At 33.8% G+C, this 16,177-nt stretch overlaps 1 protein-coding gene across 7 annotated transcripts in view; it reads left to right on the top strand.

Annotated features, from left to right (window-relative positions):
* unm_sa1614 (un-named sa1614) overlaps positions 1–16,177 on the top strand; it is a 91,546-nt gene that overhangs the window by 20,357 nt on the left and 55,012 nt on the right. For all 7 annotated transcript variants that reach the window (XM_087273748.1, XM_087273750.1, XM_087273751.1 and 4 more), the window contains exons 2-8: positions 2,583–2,655; positions 3,507–3,652; positions 3,924–3,998; positions 5,234–5,283; positions 6,990–7,119; positions 9,251–9,336; positions 10,559–10,634. In XM_087273748.1, coding sequence (XP_087129874.1) covers positions 2,583–2,655; positions 3,507–3,652; positions 3,924–3,998; positions 5,234–5,283; positions 6,990–7,119; positions 9,251–9,336; positions 10,559–10,634 — 636 coding nt within the window. The remainder of the gene's footprint in view (positions 1–2,582; positions 2,656–3,506; positions 3,653–3,923; positions 3,999–5,233; positions 5,284–6,989; positions 7,120–9,250; positions 9,337–10,558; positions 10,635–16,177) is intronic.

Genomic DNA, 16,177 nt, shown 5'->3' on the forward strand with positions numbered 1-16,177 from the left:
TTCACTGCACCATGGCTTTATATTCTATGCTGTACATTATTTCTGTCAAGTGACAAAACTTTTGTCTAAGTAGAGTCAGACCTTACTGTCCTAATGAAATAATTAAAAATCAAGGCATGATCATATTTTATTTTGGTAAGCGTAATCTAGAAGACTTTGGCTTTAATATAAGCCACTTCTGAACTAGAAGTCAAGTTATTATTTGTTGTTTTTAAAACTTGGATAGGCGACAAGACTTTTGTCAAGTAGTGTATATTGTAACACTGACTCTTCCAGAAAAATCTAAGTTGTAAAGTGGATTGCAGTCTTTAGTGGGTGTTGTTTTTATTCAGTTCATGTGCAATATAGCTTTTCCATGCACTGAATAATGGTTATTTGAAGTGGGAGTACTGAAAACACTGTTTTGAGTTTGAGTTGTGAGATTTACATTTTGCACCACTATTTTCCTGGAACAAGTGCAGCACTACATCTAATAAATGCACTGTTGTAGATAATAGGCTTCCCAGTTTGATTCTCAGTGGCACAAACACAACATGACAGCTGATCTCTCTCCATTTTTCTCAACTGGAGCAAACAAATGAACCTGCTTAGCCAAAGCCTCTTTTGGGGACATCCTCGATTCTTCAAACCAAAACCTTTGTTAGTTTAAAAGACTTTGGAGATTCTCTCTTGGAAAAGTGATTATGTTAAATCACCTGAATAGTAGATGGGTACCATTTAGTGCACTGCTAAACCAATGGGACATGAGCTAGAGAAGTGTTACAATCCTCAGAAAGGCTTCATTCTACTCCCGGAGGAATAAACTGTTTATCCTGAGTGAAGGGAGGGATAATTGGGATGGACATCCACAGGAAATACTGTTTCCCATTAAGCTGTGTTGATACAGGATTTTCATAGACTGTCACACTGTATGAAATAAAACCTGGAATCTTGTTTATAGGGCTCCAATGCCAAATGTTTTAGTGTGCATGTGTGTGTTAGTGTGTGTGTGTGTTATAAAAATGTGCCCTCACTGTTGTGCTAGGTGTAAATAGCTTCTAAAAAAGTGTCAAATTAGTGAGATTTTGCCTCAGAACAACATACACACTGTTGTGAAGCACACAAAGCAATGTATCATGTTCTCAGACGGCAGCCTGTAGACATGCTACTATGATGCCGGTAATTAATTTTTGCTTCTTTGCTCTGGCTTATCTATTGACAAAACAAACATACTTCATGCTTCAGCTGCTGCTTTATGGAAACCCAAGTGTCGCGTGGTACAAGTTTAGCTTAGAAAGTCCTGTTTCAGAGGGGAAACTCTTTCACAAGCCTTTACACGATTTTACAATCATTTCACGATTGCGTGTAACTGCTGTTTTTAAACAGGAAATGTGCTTCTGTAAGGAACTATTGAAAGTTCTGTGTCATTCTTTCTATGTTCTTTTATTGTATTTAAATAACATTGTATTTAAAATTTGAAATGTTTGCCTAGAATACACTGATTTGGGGTCAAACATTTTATGCTCACCCTGACCTTAAGAACAGACATAATGTATTCTTGTTAAATTAAAATAGACATTTCTTTTAAATAATGAAAGTAAACAAATAGATTTTTTAGTTTATGATTTCCTTGGAAATTTCAGCCATTTCACTTCAGACTACTCAAAATGTAAATAAACGTATGTTTGTTTAACTACCACAGTGCAAGTTTTTTAATGATTTTAAGAGATTCTGTCACATCGGAGATGCTGACAAAGGAAGTGCGGATCCAAACGCAGGTTTAAATGCAGAGATGGTCAGGCAAGCAACACAGGGGCAAACAGATGTACACAGGGAATCCAGAGTCGTGGTCAAATAACAGGCGATAGGTCAATACAGGTAGGCAGCAGGCAACGTAAACAAACAAACAAACATCAGTACACGGCAGGACAAGGCAAGGAAACTGCGTCGTAATGTTAACTAGACAGATAAACAAGACTCAGCACAGATATGTGTAAGTGCTCTCTTTATAGTCCATGTAATCAGTTCACGAGCGGCTTCAGCTGTGAGTGTTTGCAATCAGACAGGATCTAGGCCAGATGTGTGAGTGGTGCATCTTGTAGTTCTTTTGAGACAGGATTGTAGTCTGTGTTGTGAATGTTCTCCAGCAATCTATGAAGATTAGATCGCTGGTAATTGTGACAGATTTAACCATTCATTCATTTTCCTTCGGCTTAGTCCCTTATTTAACAGGGGTCACCACAGAGGAATGAACTGCCAACTATTTCAGCATATGTTTTATGCAGCGGATGCCCTTCCAGCCAAAAACCATTACTGGGAAATTAAATAATAAATAATAATAAAAAAATAATATTAATGCAATTTGAAAGCATTAATACATTGATGAACACCAGTCACCAGCTACAGAAAATTTCTTACTATTGTTATTTATCAGATATTTCTCAAAGTTTGACTCTAAATTATAAGCTTTATCATTAAAATCTGCGTTTTATTCACCAGTCCGGATAAATGTGCTGATATCTGCCGAATATAGTACATGAATCTCAATTTTTCCCTCAATGTTGATGACACCTTTATATTTTATGTTTTTTTTCTTTTAAAAGGCTTTGGATTCCGACCGCACAATCTTGCAGAAAATGAAGAAAGCAGCCAAAGCAAAGCATATCTCCGGTCAAGGTATAGCTTAAAATAACATTGACTCCACTGGATGTATTTGTGTTTAAATGTCTGAAAAATACCTGACAGGGTATCATTTATCGTTAAAGATACTTGGGTCAAGCCATTTAGTCAGAAATGCCAGTCTTCACTGAAATGCAGTAGTTGTTTTGTTTTAACGTCATGCACATCAGACTGTAAGCGGCATTCGTTAGTCTTTTTGATTATGTGTTAGTTCATTAGAAAGATTGACAAGGCATGCAAAACATTTCCTCCAGCCCAGGCACATATGAATATGTATGAAGTGGATGGCAAATGCCCTGTTTTTACAGTATGTGTGTGTGTGGGCCTGGCATTCATTTTATTGTACAATACAGTATGTGTCCATACAAGTGTACTGTACTAATAGCAGTATGTTTCGAACTTGTGGGGACATTTTTTCCTCATGAGGAAAACAGCTCATAAATCCTACAGTTTAAGTTTTTTCAAAATGTAAAGTGCTGAATATTCTTTTAGGCTAGGGTGTAGGGTCGGGGTTTTTTTGTGTAATAGTAATTTCATTTTGTTTACGGGGAAGGGTTGGGAATAGTATTTGTTTCTATTTTTTCTGTAAAACTATCCTGTTATTTCCATACAATTTTGATAAACAGATAAGAAAAAAAAAAAAAAAATATATATATATATATATATATATATATATATATACATACATACAGTCTATACCGTATAAATATATTATGTCTAAAAAAAGTCTCCATAAACTTGAAAATCTCATGTGTATGTGTGTCATGTGCTTTTGAGTCAATACCCATGTTTTCTTCTCTACATTGGGTATATTTACTGTATGTAAATATAAAATATTCTCGCTCCAGACCACATATCACATTTGGAGTCATACATCAATTCCATGGAGAAGCTGGCAGTGAATTTCCGCAACAATGGAGAGCAGGAAGTGGCCTCTGCCTTTAATAAGTTTGCCGAATTCTCCAAAGAACTGCTGACGCCAATGAAGAACTTGGTAAGAGACACATGAAGCTCCGGGAAGGGTTTTCCACTTTCTGCATAATCCCGAATAGTTTTTAGCATTACTCACAGTTTGGACTTATAAGATAGGCCTTATCTGCAAACAGCTCGGCTTCTGCCCCAAAGTTTGTCTCAGTTTTCTGTCCTCAGGGCTTTTTTTTCTGGCAGGTTCTGTTCAATTGATTTTAAAAGTAACAGCATGTGTAATGACTAAATGTGTTTTGCCAGCTCACACACTTTCCATTTGAATATTTCTGTTTTATCAGTTGAAGAGCATGTTGCACAACGTCAACTTCTTCTTGGACTCGCTTGTAAAAGGGGATCTGAAAGAGGTCAAAGGTGTAAGTTGAAATCTATAATATAAGTGACTTATATATGCAATATCACACAAGTAGCAGTGCGATATGGCTGTGGCTGTATATCGGCACTGGTGGGAGGTGTGCGTTTCTCTAGCGTCCCACCATTGATGATATACAGCCACATCGCACTGCTAGGAGTGTGATATTGTGTCTATACAACAGTGTAACAGCATACTCGTGTGTTTATATATATATATATATATATATATATATATATATATATATATATATATATATATATATATATATATATATATATGTATGTATATATATGTGTGTGTGTGTGTGTGTGTGTGTGTGTGTGTGTGTGTGTGTGTGTGTGTGTGTGTGTGTATATATGTATTTGTATATAAAGATTCTCTATAAATAAACTTCATCATGGTGGGGATTTCAGTGACAGCTAGAGTCATTTTAAAACACTGGAAAACTCCCAAAAGTTAAAAGAATGGGCCAGTATAATGACTAAAGCTTCGTATGAATGGTTACTTTACAAATTAGATAATAAGAGCAAAGCAGGGTTCCCTGTAGGTATCCCAGTGTGGGAAGACTTATGGTCTTATGTGACTTTGTCTTGTAAGACAATTTAAAACTACTTACCAGGTTATTTTAATAATATTGTACTTTTGTCCATAGTAACCACTGTATACATTCTGGCTTTACATTTAGTAGGCCACTAGTGATCATTTGTAATGTGTTTGTATGTGTTTGTATTATTTTGTCGTGTACCAGAAGAAAACAATAAAAACTTTAATAAAAAAAATAGTAAGATATTTCAAATAGATACTGATATTTCATTAGGGAAGATATTTCAAAATTACTTTTGTTGGGAATTTTGGAAAATACTGCTTTGTATACTATTATAGTGAATGATAATGGCAATAAAAAATATTACATAAAAAAGTACTGTAAAAGTACTGAAATAAATAAATACAAAAAAGTAGTTCTTTATTTAAAAACGAGATACTCTTGGTCCTTTATTATTATTCCTAGCATATCTGATGCAAATGCAGATGAAGTGTGCAGGTTATTTTCCCCAGAAGGCAATAAAACATGTGTTTTCTTCTTCTGCAAGATGAAATCTATTACATAGATCATTACCATAAGCACGGTGTTTAATGTGAGCAGATGGTAATGAGACAGATGAAGACTTCTCTCAGTTCTTTACCTGGCTTTTACTGTCGGATGATTTTGTTCTAACTCTGTTTTCATCTTTTCAGGACCTAAAAAAGCCTTTTGACAAGGCATGGAGAGATTACGAAAATAAATTGTGAGTGCTTTTTATAACACTTTAAGTGAGGAGAATTTCTAGCACTTGTGCCTTTGTTTTTGTCTTTTTAACATCCACTGTTGTGGTTTATTTTGATTCATAATGCCAGAGATACTGCAAAAGCTTCAAAATAAGAAAGAGAAAATTCATTGATTTTGATCATGACACACTCTCACTGTTTGTGTCAAACAACAACCAGTTTTAGAAACTGTGTAGGATTTATATTCTCTGTGCCTCATGTGTTGCATATTCTCTGTAGCATCACCATCACTTTCACCTTTTTTTCTAGTTTTCTCATATTTTTTCACAGATTGGTGGTTGTGTGGATCAGTATTTCACAACCTTTTTTTTTTGCAGTTTTTACCCTTTTGAAAGTAGAGTCTTATGCTCATTAATGCTGCACTTAAGTGTTTAAAATACAAAATAAGTACTTTTTTATTATTATTACAATTTCAAACAGCTGTTTTATGTCTATGCTGGCAAAATGTAATTTTCTCTAGTGTCACATGTCCATCCTAATTATTTCAAAATGCTTTTTATATTTGTTAGGGTTATTAATCTTCTAAACAGTTGTACAGATCTTTTTTTAAAGACTTTCCTATTTAATAGAAAGCATTTTAAAAATATAAATGTATAACACTGTAAATATCTTTACTACCCTTTCCCTTTGATCAATTGCATTAATGCATTCTTGCAGAATAAAAATATGAATTTCCTAAATGAGAAAATAAAACTGCAACCAAACATTTGAATAATCAGCCAATTCAAATGATATCTCTCGATTGAATGGGCATTATCAATGGTTATTAACTGATAGATATGGGCCAGTAGGGGCCATCTGCATCTACTTGTAGGCTCAGAAGGCTGTTATCATCTATTCACATGGTTAACCAGCTATTGATCACATATGGTTGCGGCCAGAAGTTAACGAGAATTATTTATATTATAGTTAAATTTCCCATTAATTGTATTTTATTAGATTCTACCCCTACCCCAACCCTAAACCTAATCATCACAGTAATGTAAAAACAGATCTAGATCTATCTATCTATCTATCTATCCATCCATCCATCCATCCATCCATCCATCCATCCATCCATCCATCCATCCATCCATCCATCCATCCATCCATCCATCCATCCATCCATCCATCCATCCTGCTTTTATTTATTTTTGCTTTTTTTAAAATCAAAGACTTTCTCCAGAAGAAAAAATATTATCAGACCTACTGTGAAAAATGTCTTGCTCTGTTAAACATAACTTGGGAAATATTTAAATAAAGAAAAATAAATTAAAAGGGGGGCTAATAATTCTGACTTCAACTGTGTGTAAAAACCAGATAACAAAATTTTAATCCTTAAAAAGCTTTTAATACTTTGTCAGTCATAATATATTCAATTTTCTTTTCAGAATTAACTGCACAAAGTTGAAACCCCCCAATGACCTTCTAACTTCCTGATCCCTGATTCTTACCACAGACCCTTTCAGAACTTCCTGTATTGTTATTTTACTCCTGCTAATTTCTGTTCTTCATTCAATTGTAATTCTAATAAGTGTCTCGCTTCACTTCTCTTATTATTCTTTTAAACCATGTTTCCAGTTTACTGTAATCCTGAATCAACCGAGCAACCATTGGTTTGTGTATCATATGCAACAGTTTGCAGTAGATCTGACCTTTACTGTCATGTGCTTTCTGAACCCTCCAGCACTAAGATCGAGAAGGAGAAGAGGGAACTGGCCAAGCAGTACGGTATGGTGCGCACTGAGGTTAGCGGAGGAGAGATTGCAGAAGAGATGGAGAAAGAGCGCAGGATGTTCCAGCTGCAGATGTGTGAAGTAAGAACCGCTCATGTTTGTGTAAACTGCTGCACGTGAACTTTCAATTGTTCTTCACCTTATTTTGAATGTCTCCCACAATTGCTTTACCTCCATTTAATGAAAAAATGATTACATTTTTTTTAAATGTACACTTCAGAATCAGCTCTTTACTTGTAGCATCTGAAATGGTTCATTTAAAGATTCAATCTCTTTAAACTCCATCCCTCTGAGAATTTCCTTTGTTCTGATTGGCCAGATTACAGCACATGTCAGAAATAAGACCTTTTTCATTGATAGGCAGCTACATTACACAATTTATGAAAGGTAAACTCTGGAAAAAGTTTATTAGGGACAATCAAAGTGTGTTATTTTCATATTTAGGTTGCAAATCAATTGTAACCTCTTCATTGCAGTGTATACTAATTACCAGTTATCCTTATATTAATGTTTTAGGCCCAGTTTGATTTGATTAGTATAGGCAAATTCATATTATTCATTCAAAAAGTACAATAAAAAGAAATACTGTGTTTTGTTATTATAACCAATGCAAATACATGTTTTAGTAAGCTGCTATAGAGGAACTTTTAAAAATTCCTAAATATTTCCCACTTTATATTGTGACCTTAACTAATATGTACTTACACTGAAATTAATCATTTGTTACAATGTGTGAATGCATGTTTTACATTGTACCTATGATTATTTAAATATCTGCATGTAATTATGTCTGTATTTAATTTCTGTTATTAAACTGTTGATCATATTTTACACCTTAACCTTCCCTTAAACCCACCTACTGTATATCACCAAACTTGTCCCTAACCCTACTCGTAGTTCACCTCAAGAGCACCACAAGTGTTCTGTGATACATTATGAACACATTTTTGATGCCAGTACATAGTAGTTAAGGGCATCTAATATAAGGGGGACCTCCATATCTAAATATCAGCTTCCTCAGCAATCTTGTGTGTCAGTTTGTTTTTACATCAATCAAAACTCTTTTGTTGTTTAGACGTGCATGAGAACTGGATTAATTTTGTGTCAAACTCAACGACAAGCACCAAACTTATCCAGGCCTCATTTATAACAGTGGCTTTTGAGGGTCAAAGATGCTAATGGGAAGCCAGTGAAGAGCGTAGTCAAATTTATGTACATTTAATACAAACCAACATAGGTTTGTGAGGGAAGTAAGACTGGGAAATACCACCGTCATTTCAGGATGTTCAGAATCAGTTCTTAGTTTTGGAAGACAATAACTCTTATTTATTGTGCTTTTTGAGTTTTGAAACTTTACAGACCGTTCACATTCACAAAAATCTGTATGAGATATTACATGAAAGATATCATCCAAAAAGTTTAATGGGAGAAGTTCAAGTTTAAAGGGACACAGCCAAACAGCCTAACAGCCATTGACTTCTATAGTATTTCTATAGTACTTCTATTGTATTTTTTGGTCCTACTATAGATGTCAATAGCTGCTTTTTAAAATTCATTTGTCAGTAAATCTTCCTCTGTTCTCAACAGAAGAAATTCATACCACTTTAGAACCACTTGAGTGTGAGTAGATGGTGAGAACATTTTTGCGTAAACTATTTTTTTAAATAGTACATAACATAACCTCTCCATTATAAATATAAATTGTTAACAAATTGTACGTATAATAATGATTTTGACCCCATATTGTACAGGTGATAAAACTAAATTTTACAGGTTATTATTATTATTTTTTCTTTCCTTTTTTTTCTTTTCTTTTCTTTTATTTTAAAATTTAAATTAAATTAAATTAAAAAATTATTTGATTAATTTTTTAATTAAATTAAAATAAATTAAATTTATTTATTTTTTTCTTTTAGAAATATCAGTGATCAATATCTATATCTATAACTATATCTATATATATATATATATATATATATATATATATATATATATATATATGTATGTATATATATATATATATATATATATATATATATATATATATATATATATATATATATATATATATATATATATATATATATATATATATGTATATATATATTTTTTTCTCATTGCAACAATTTAGTTTTCACTCCCACTTTTAGTCAATTTCTGCTACATAAAAGTGTTAATTTAATCAAATTTCATCTGTTTTCCTCCCAAACAGTACCTGATCAAAGTAAACGAAATTAAGACCAAGAAAGGAGTAGACCTGCTGCAGAACCTTATCAAACACTACCACTCTCAATGCAAGTGAGTCTGTCAATAAACTGTGATTTGTAACTTCATCATGCATTTCTATGACTATATAAGAGTTCTTCACGTGAACAATTAAGTCAAGAAATGCTGTCCCCCACATGTCAAATAAGTTTTAATGAACCAAAAGGAGTTATAACATTGTAAAAAAACATGGCGGTCATAAATTTGTAAAAACATGGTATCGTAAGATATTGTATATAGATATATAATATTTAATGCGATGTTGCTGATGTTAAACATAATTTGCATATGTTGTCAAATGTTAAGGTGAGACACTATAGGCAAAACCACAAATATTAAGTGCAATTATTAATTTTGAGATGTTTGTGAAATATTGTCTATGTAAAAAAAAAAAAAAAACTCCTATATTGAGCCATAAATCTTTACTTCAACAGCACTTACAGACTCCACAGTTCAGTTTTTTTCCCATATGTATTCTAAAGGGTTTTGCAGAGAGATTTGTGCATGCATAATATTATATATACACAACATTTTATTCTACAAAAAGACCAAAGATGTTTACAGATGATTTTTCACAGTCTCTTTTTATTATTTCATAATTCTGGAAAAAAACTGTAAACATCCAGAAAACAAACAATTTTTCTTTTTCTTAATTAATATCAACAAAATGAAGCAAGATTTTTAAACCTAATTTAATCCAATGTTGCAATGTATACAAATATGTACATTTCTCATTAATGTAAATATACATTAATGTATATTTTAATCTGTATAATAAATATAATCAATTAACTGAGGAATTATGGTGATGTTTTAACCATTCCCCTGTGTCTGTTACTTTAAATACTGTTATGACTGTTTTAGAAAACTGTTCTTCGGATCTGACCTAGAATGCAAAAATGATTTATAACTTCATCCTGCATTTCTATGGCTATATATCAGACCCTCAGACAAGAAAAAGCCATCATAAATCAAGAATATCAGTCTTTCACAACAGAGCAGTCCAGTGACATGAACTGTAGCACGACGAAATGAATAAAGTGATCCGTGTGCAGAAAAATCTCACAGCTGGGCTTGCTGGCAGCTTCAGAATCATGTGTGGCTTGACTGATTGCATTGCTTTATAGTCGCGTCCCTCCACGCTCGAGTCTGTCATGCTTTTTTGAGTCTGACTTGAATTTAAGAGTGAGGAAAAGCGTTGAAAGAAAAGCGGTTTGTTATGGGACCTGTAATAAATAAGGCTTTCTTGTGTCAGTTTCTTTCAGGAGTGTCTGGCTGCTACAGAGAAGCTGAAGCAGTACATTGATGCCCTCACAGGACAGCTGAGCGCAGTGAGTGATTCTTGCATGCCAATGATTGTACAAATGTATTCTGTGAATCGAATCGTAATTTAATCTCAATAATTAGCCACAATCATACTTGGAAAATAAAAGCTTAATTTGATTTATTCTTTTGGTTTGTTTAGGCTTTTGATTTTATTTATTTAAGGTTTGATATAAAAAATATCCTAACCTTAGGTGGTGGCAGGTTTCAACAAACCACACAGTGAAATAGATATAGAAAAAACAAAGTAAATAATAATAATAATAATAATAATAATAATGGTAATACTACTACTACTACTACTACTATTACTACTACTAATAATTATAATTATAATTATAATTATAATTATAATTATAATTATAATTATAATTATAATTATAATTATAATTATAATTATAATTATTATATTAATGTTATACTTCTTTTTCTTCTTCTTCTTATCATTATTACTATTATTATTATTATTATTATTGCTATTATTATTGCTATTATTGTTACTATCTATTATTATTATTATTATTATTATTATTATTATTATTATTATTATTATTATTATTATTATTATTGCTATTATTATTACTATATTATTATTATTATTATTATTACTATATTATTATTATTAGTAGTATTAGTATTATTACTATCATTATTATTATTATTGCTATTATTATTATTATTATTAGTAGTAGTAGTAGTAGTAGTATTGATATTATCATTATTTTTTAAAGGATATTTTAGTATTAGTAATATTAAATGTGAAAATAATGAGGGGCATTTTACTGACAATAAATATTATTTATGAATAAATGCAATACTTATTCAAAATTAACAATAATATTTAAGAATTGAACAAAGATTAACAGTTTGATATTATAATTGTTATTGTTCCGCTTCTTGTAAAAACAGTAATAGTAGTAGTTAAAACTAGATATATAAAATAAATATATACATTTAATAATGTAAATTGTTATTCTTTGTAAATGTTGCTATTAGTAGAATATAATAATAATAATCATCATCATCATAATAATAACAACAACACTAATAATGAAATTAAAAGTTATAATATTTTGTTATTGATTTATTGCACACCTCGCCCTGTAGTTCAAATCATAACGTGAAACCTAAAAGCAACACAGGCTCATTCTGAAAATGTAGCCCTATATATGTTTCTGGAGCTCATGAATTAAGTATCCAGAAGTATATATGGCTGTATTTCGTCTTTAAAACGAATGCTACGGGCGATATTACCAGCTGACTGGTTACCTTCGTGTGGACGGCCTTCCCGCTGTTACCAGTTTGTCCAGTTAGCTAGCCATGTACGTCGACGGATTTGAGACGCAGAGAGGAGTTGACCACGATGACGAGGTTCGAGTCTGGCGATGAACGGTTTCAGCAATTAAATAACAGGGTAAGAATGTGGTAAAATTTGAAAATGTGATCAAAATCAGGTGAAGGGTTTTCTTTTACTGGGATGCTTTTAAAACACTGTGGTTGGGTTTAGGGATGGGGGAGGGTGGGGGATCGGTCAGGTGGTCAGTCAGTTAATCAGTCATTCAACAGCGTCCTCTGGTGGATTTGCGTGAAACCGCAGGCATGAATGGCACTCACGAAAACAAAAACTGCAAAAATCGTAGCTCCTGGGATGTATTTTGCTCTCTCCAGAAATGTATACAGGGGTACGTAAATAAAATGCTCCTGGGTTGGTTGTTTAGTTCAAATTATAAAGAGAAACATAAAAATAGTTGAAATATAAATACAGAAGTAAAATACATTGTTATTGCTTGCTTGACAGCTCTAATTAATAGTTTTGCATTATTCAACCAAACTGACATTTCCATCATAAATTCAGAGAATTGACCATTTAGCAAGCAACAGCTCACTCGAGGAAAGGTCAGAATACCCAAAAAGGTGCTGAAATCCAAACTGACTTGAAATAATTCAGACAGATAACCTGTACATCATCTGTCAAGCCATATAATGAATTGTCCCCTGTGCGTGAGTGTGTGTGTGCGTGTGTCTGTTTATAGAGGCTCATCTGTATTCAGAGCACATTTCTCTAAGCAGCAGTGAAGCTCAGGATGAGCATGACATTGGCCCCAATCGCTCAGTCCATGCTGTCGGTGTATTCATATTTCTTCATATACCATCCCATAAGCAAGCTCTTTATTTCCAAATTGAAAAGTGTCTGGGATCTTTTGCATGCGTCATTCATTCCCAGCAAAACTGATCTTAGTTTCTCAGTGTGCGAACAGTTCATGCTGAGCAGTGGATGGCTTTTGGGCAATATTTCTGCATCTTTATGACATCCCATCATCCCTCAAGTCAACACAATTTTAGACATGCTCTGTATAGTCACTCCAGATCAATAGCTGTAGGGTAAAAATAGATGAGCTGATCATTTCAGTATGTGAACAACCACACCAGTGACTCACATTGCAGTACTAGGGGTGTTTGCTAACATTAAAGCCCCAGTAGATATTAAACTCCTTTCTGGTTCTTCCTTAAACCATCCTAACTTGGATTAAACTGTTTTAACTAGTTTGGCAAACATGCTGGTTAACTGATTTGACCTGTTTTTATTAGCCACCAATCTTCTAGCTCAAAAGTGTTTATAATTACACATAAACATAAAAGTATCTATAGGGTTTTTAATTATCATCATTCAAAGCAATCAAACATTTTATGCTTAAAATCTTGAACTAAACAAAATTTGGATTGAAATTAGTGTAATGTGAAACATTGAAATTAAATTACTAACTGTAAAATACTAACTGAACTGAATAAAAACTGGTCTGAGATAATACAAAGCATTTAGCTGGCTAATCTGGGGTGCATATCTGAAAACCATTGATAGTCAACTAAGGTCGCAAGTTGCATTGTTACAAAAATAGTTTGTTGATTTGGCGTTTCCCAAATCCATTGTTCCAATGAACATTCGCAAACTGTGTCGCAATTTTGTACGGATGCAACTACACCTCTCGGGCTGCAGTTAGAGGCATACAGTAGTTCTTGTTCTATTCCTAGTTATCCCCTCTATGGTCTAATCCTTTCAAGCGTTCCAACATTTAAACTTGGAATGATTAAAGAAAAAAACATCAAAGTCATCTCTCTTAGGTGTAATTTAGTTTCAAAGTATTTTTACAGTTCAGCTTTAGCAATATGTGCATCGCAGTGGCGCGGTAGGTAACACGATCGCCTCACAGCAAGTTCGCTGGTTCGAGTCTCGGCTGGGTCATTTGGCATTTCTGTCTGGAGTTTGCATGCTCTCCCCGTGTTGGCGTGGGTTTCCCTTCGAATGCTCCGGTTTCCCCCACAGTCCAAGACATGTGGTATACACTCAAAAAAAAAAAAATTGTTGAATGAACATGATTTAATCGTGGCACCCTTTATGCATCTAATCCAATCAAGTAAACCTGAACTGCTTTGAACATGTTGTATGAACAGAAAGCACATTTGTAGATAAAACATGGTTTTATTATGTCAGTCTAACTTCTTTGCAACTAATTGACTCAAAATGTTTGTATTGTGTTATTCTAATTAAAATGATTCTAATTTACTCAATTACTAAAGCTTTACTTTAACAAAATTATGTCTTGTTAAATCAGCTAGTAAATTTCTTGTTCAATATTGTTGTTTAAATTCATTCATTCATTCATTAATTTTCTTGTCGACTTAGTCCCTTTATTAATCCGGGGTCGCCAAAACAGAATGAACCACCTACTTATCCAGCAAGTTTTTTACACAGCGGATGCCCTTCCAGCCGCAACCCATCTGGGAACATTCACACACACACCCATTTCACACCCAATTTACCTGTACCACATGTCTTTGGACTGGGGGGGAAACCGGAACACCCAGAGGAAACCCATGAGAAGGCATGGAGAACATACAAACTCCACACAGAAACACCAACTGAGCCAAGGTTCGAACTAGCGACCTAGCGACCTTCTTGCTGTGAGGCGAACATGCTACCCACTGCGCCACTGCCTCACCCTGTTGTTTAAATTACATTTTTTAAATTACAATACTATGAAGCAAGATTTAAAATTAAGTAATTCAACACAAAATAGACAGAAAACATGTTATATATATATATATATATATATATATATATATATATATATATATATATATATATATATATATATATATATATATATCTTTTATTATAGCCTTTAGCAGGCACCAATCACATTTAAACAAATTTCTTCTTTAATATTCTGATAAAAAATGTTATATAATATCCAAAATTGTAAGATGTAATATAACATGTATAAGAAACATTTAGCCAACAAAATAACCTTGGCTCTTAAGAAAACTGATCCCCAAGCAATACCTGTAGGACGTTAACATCATTTTTTTTTACCAATTGAGTTTAAACAGCTTTCTTCACTTTGGTACTCCTATTCAAAATGTAAAAGTATAAAATGTATAGGAAACATATAGCCAACAACATAACATGCATAACATTCAAGCTCTTGGGAAAACCAATTCCCAAACTGTGCCGAAAACACGCGGTGATACTTCTTCTTGTTGTTTTCGTATGGTGAAATCTAAACGCACTACCGCCACCTACTGATATGCGCGAAGTGACTCTCCAGAGTGAGAGTTGTCGATTTGAAGCGTCTCAGTCTCATTGAATCAACATGTTCCGATCAAATTCATTTGATTATGGACTTCCGGTTTCGATATGAGCGGATAGCACGCGGTATAAAACAGCTCCGCACTAAAATCTAAATAAATTAAATCAGAGCATCTTTTAGTAATCCTTTGTCGTCAGGGAAAGGAACACAACTCGAGTTACAACTGATACACACAGAGTTGTTGGCTTTAACGTTATATTTGGAATTAAACATGCCAGCTAAACCTCGTAAAGCAACAGACCAGGCCGCGCCCGCATCGGACTCGGCTGCAGATGATACACCGGCCGAAAATACTCACGACACGGGTAACGCAGCAATTCTTAACGCAATTTCTTCTCTACGCTCAGAAATACATGCTATCAAAGCGGACATCGGCGAAATAATAGACGCCAAAATTGAACAGCTTGCCGTCTCGATACGAGGGGAACTCTCTACGTTCCAACAGGAGGTCAGCTCTGAAATTTCAGCGGTTAAAATAACGATGGATGAACATGCTTCAAAGCTGGCAAGCCTAGAAACCAACGCGTCTACTTCTTCTGATACGGTAATCAAGCTTGAACAAGATGTGGGCCGTTTGAAACAGGTGATAGAGCAACTCACGGAGAAATGCATGGATCTTGAAGGACGTAGCAGGAGGCAAAACATCCGTGTCCTAAATATCAAGGAAGGGGCCGAATCTGGGAAGAAACCGAGAGACTTTATCGCACAACTTCTAAAAGAGACATTATCGCTGGATAATCTACCACTTGTCGATCGTGCCCATCGTACATTAAGAAATCGCCCAGGAATTGAAGAACCGCCGAGGGCTTTTGTGCTTCGGCTACACTACACACACGAATTAGAAGAAATCCTGCAGAGAGCGGCTAAGATGCAGCAAGTTACGTTCAAAGGGCAGAGAATCA

The sequence above is a fragment of the Danio rerio genome, chromosome 11 (genome assembly GCF_052040795.2).
Source record: "Danio rerio strain M-AB ecotype USA chromosome 11, GRCz13ab, whole genome shotgun sequence".
Lineage (NCBI taxonomy): Eukaryota > Metazoa > Chordata > Actinopteri > Cypriniformes > Danionidae > Danio > Danio rerio.